This window comes from Macrobrachium nipponense, chromosome 23 (genome assembly GCF_015104395.2).
Source record: "Macrobrachium nipponense isolate FS-2020 chromosome 23, ASM1510439v2, whole genome shotgun sequence".
NCBI lineage: Eukaryota > Metazoa > Arthropoda > Malacostraca > Decapoda > Palaemonidae > Macrobrachium > Macrobrachium nipponense.
The window spans coordinates 51,460,173-51,462,672 of NC_061090.1; the positions used below are offsets into that span (position 1 = coordinate 51,460,173).

At 42.6% G+C, this 2,500-nt stretch overlaps 2 protein-coding genes across 2 annotated transcripts in view; one reads left to right on the forward strand and one right to left on the reverse strand.

Annotated features, from left to right (window-relative positions):
* The window catches only part of LOC135196434 (balbiani ring protein 3-like), a 148,641-nt gene that overhangs the window by 26,831 nt on the left and 119,310 nt on the right, over positions 1-2,500 (reverse strand). The window lies entirely within an intron of this gene.
* Positions 1,545-2,500, forward strand: part of LOC135197865 (uncharacterized) — a 1,597-nt gene continuing 641 nt past the window's right edge. The window contains exon 1 of the mRNA XM_064225058.1: positions 1,545-1,840. Coding sequence (XP_064081128.1) covers positions 1,545-1,840 — 296 coding nt within the window. The remainder of the gene's footprint in view (positions 1,841-2,500) is intronic.

The window sequence follows — 2,500 nt, forward strand, 5'->3', positions numbered from 1 at the left end:
TAATTTATATTTATTTCTCATTGTTTTCTGTATGTAATACCGTGCTTATTCTCTACGATCTTACAACGGGCTACGATCACATCCCATTACAGGTGTCATTCAATACCCCATCCCTCCCTACCGTGAACCCACTAACTGATCGCCCACCAGCGGTAAAATGGGATTTTAAAAACCAACAGAAAACCGGATACTTTAGGGCGACCACGGAAACCAGGTTGCGGTCAATAGTTCAACCGGCAGACGCCTTACTTTGTACCAACACAAATTGTAGAAATGACCACCACAGGAGGGATCTGAATGAATTCTATTCGAACATAATCTGCGCTATGCTTGCTTCGGGCAGGACTGCCTATAGATTTCGTCAAGGTAATTCTCGTAATATACCTGGTTGGAATGACTTGGTTAAAGATCTGTATACATACTCACGAGAAATGTTTTTACTGTGGAGGCAAAATGGTAGCCCGAGGGAAGGACACACTACATTACTAATGAGGCAGGCGAGAGCGCAATTCAAACTTGCTCTTAAGCACTGCAGGTTAAATGAAAAACAACTAAGAGCCGATGCAATGTCAAGAAACTTAGAATCTGGTGATTATCCTCGTCTTTGGAAAGATATCCAGTCCTTAAATCCCAAAACTAAAAAGCTATCACAGAGAGTAGGGGAAGCAGTCGGAGACGAAGCTATCGCAAGTATGTGGGGCGATCACTTCAACAATATGCTGAATTGCATAAATGATCGAGCTTCCCGAAGGGATGTAGATAACCTCCTTACTGACAACATTCAGTTTCATTTTGCAGACCGTATTTCGCCAGGTAACATCAGCGATGCCATAAACAGCCTACCTAATAATAAATCGCCCAGCTGTGATGGTCTTCCCGCAAAGGCTTTCTAATTCTGCCATCCGATAATTTACATTTTGCTAGCTGCCCTATTCAATGCGGGCATAATTCACCAGTTTCTTCCAGACTCCCTACTCTTAGTTCACTTGATACCATTAATCAAAAACAAGCTAAAGGATGCAGCTGACCCTGGCAACTACCGGCCGATTGCAATCACAACGATTGCATCGAAGATACTTGAGTCGGTTCTTCTTGTGAGACTTCTCCCCTTTCTACGCACCACTGACAACCAGTTCGGGTTTAAAGCAAACCACTCAACCGACACCTGCATCTACATACTGAAAGAATTGCTGAACTACTACCTATCATCAGCCTCTCCTGTTTTCTTATGTTTTGTAGATATGAGAAAAGCATTTGACAGAGTAAACTACCTGAAGCACTTCCTGAAGCTGCATAAAAGGGGCACACCCCTATATCTACTTGGCATTTTACATTGCTGGTTCTCCACACAGCAATTCTGTGTCAAGTGGGGTAACGTATTATCGTACACCTTCGGCTCCCTAAACGGGCTTCGGCAAGGGGTCATTCTGTCTCTATACCTGTTTAATACGTACACAGATGCCTTGAATGTCAAACTGAACTCACTCCCAATCGGATGCACTGTCAATGAAACAACTATAAACGACCTCTGTTATGCCGACGATATGGATCTGATTTCCCCAAAAGTGCATGGCCTCCAACGACTCATCGACACTTGCCGCCAATATGGAGAGGAATTTGATATAATCTACAACGAAACCAAGACCCAGTGCATGTCGCTGCTCCCGAGATTGCTTAAACATACTGCAGAACCACAAATTTTCCTCGGAAACCATCGGCTGGAATTTGTGCACGAATTTCCGTATTTGGGTCACATTATCACCGACGACCTAAAAGATACGGCAGACATTGAGCAGAGGCGTCGTAAACTATGTGCAACTGGCAACGTGATTGCAAAGAGGTTTGCCTTCTGTCACCGAGACGTGAAACTGCTGCTCTTCCGCTCGTACTGCTACAGTATCTATGGGTGTTCCCTCTAGACGAACTATACACAAGAGACCATGAGACGTTTCACTGTTGTGCACAATGTCATTCTGAGACGCCTCACAAACACTCCACGCTACCGCTCAGCCACACAGATGTTCTTAGAAAACCACCTGGACAATTTAAAAATCATTGTAAGGCGAACAATGTCCAGTCTGGTAACCAGAGTGAGAAACAGCAGCAACTCGCTCATACAAAGCATCCTAAGGAGTGAAGCAAGAAGAAGATCTACATTGTGGGAAAGATGGGAAAATGAGGCCTTTGTCCCCCAAAGGACTTAATCTCTGCATTGGCAAGATGTCATTATTATATTTATTGCTGATATTTTATTTTTTCATTATTACTGTGATTACTACCACGTTAAAGTTTTTTTTCTACATTCAATTTTCGTATTTAGCCCTATGGACCTGACTACTGTAACCACCTAAGGTCTCTAGTTGAAATTTAAGTTATATAATCTGTGCACTAACTGTTATAACTCTCAATGCATTTTTTCCCCACCAATATTATTACTGTTATTACCAGTATTATGATTACTATCTTTTATGCTACCTCAGCTATTTTGTGGATAAGTGCC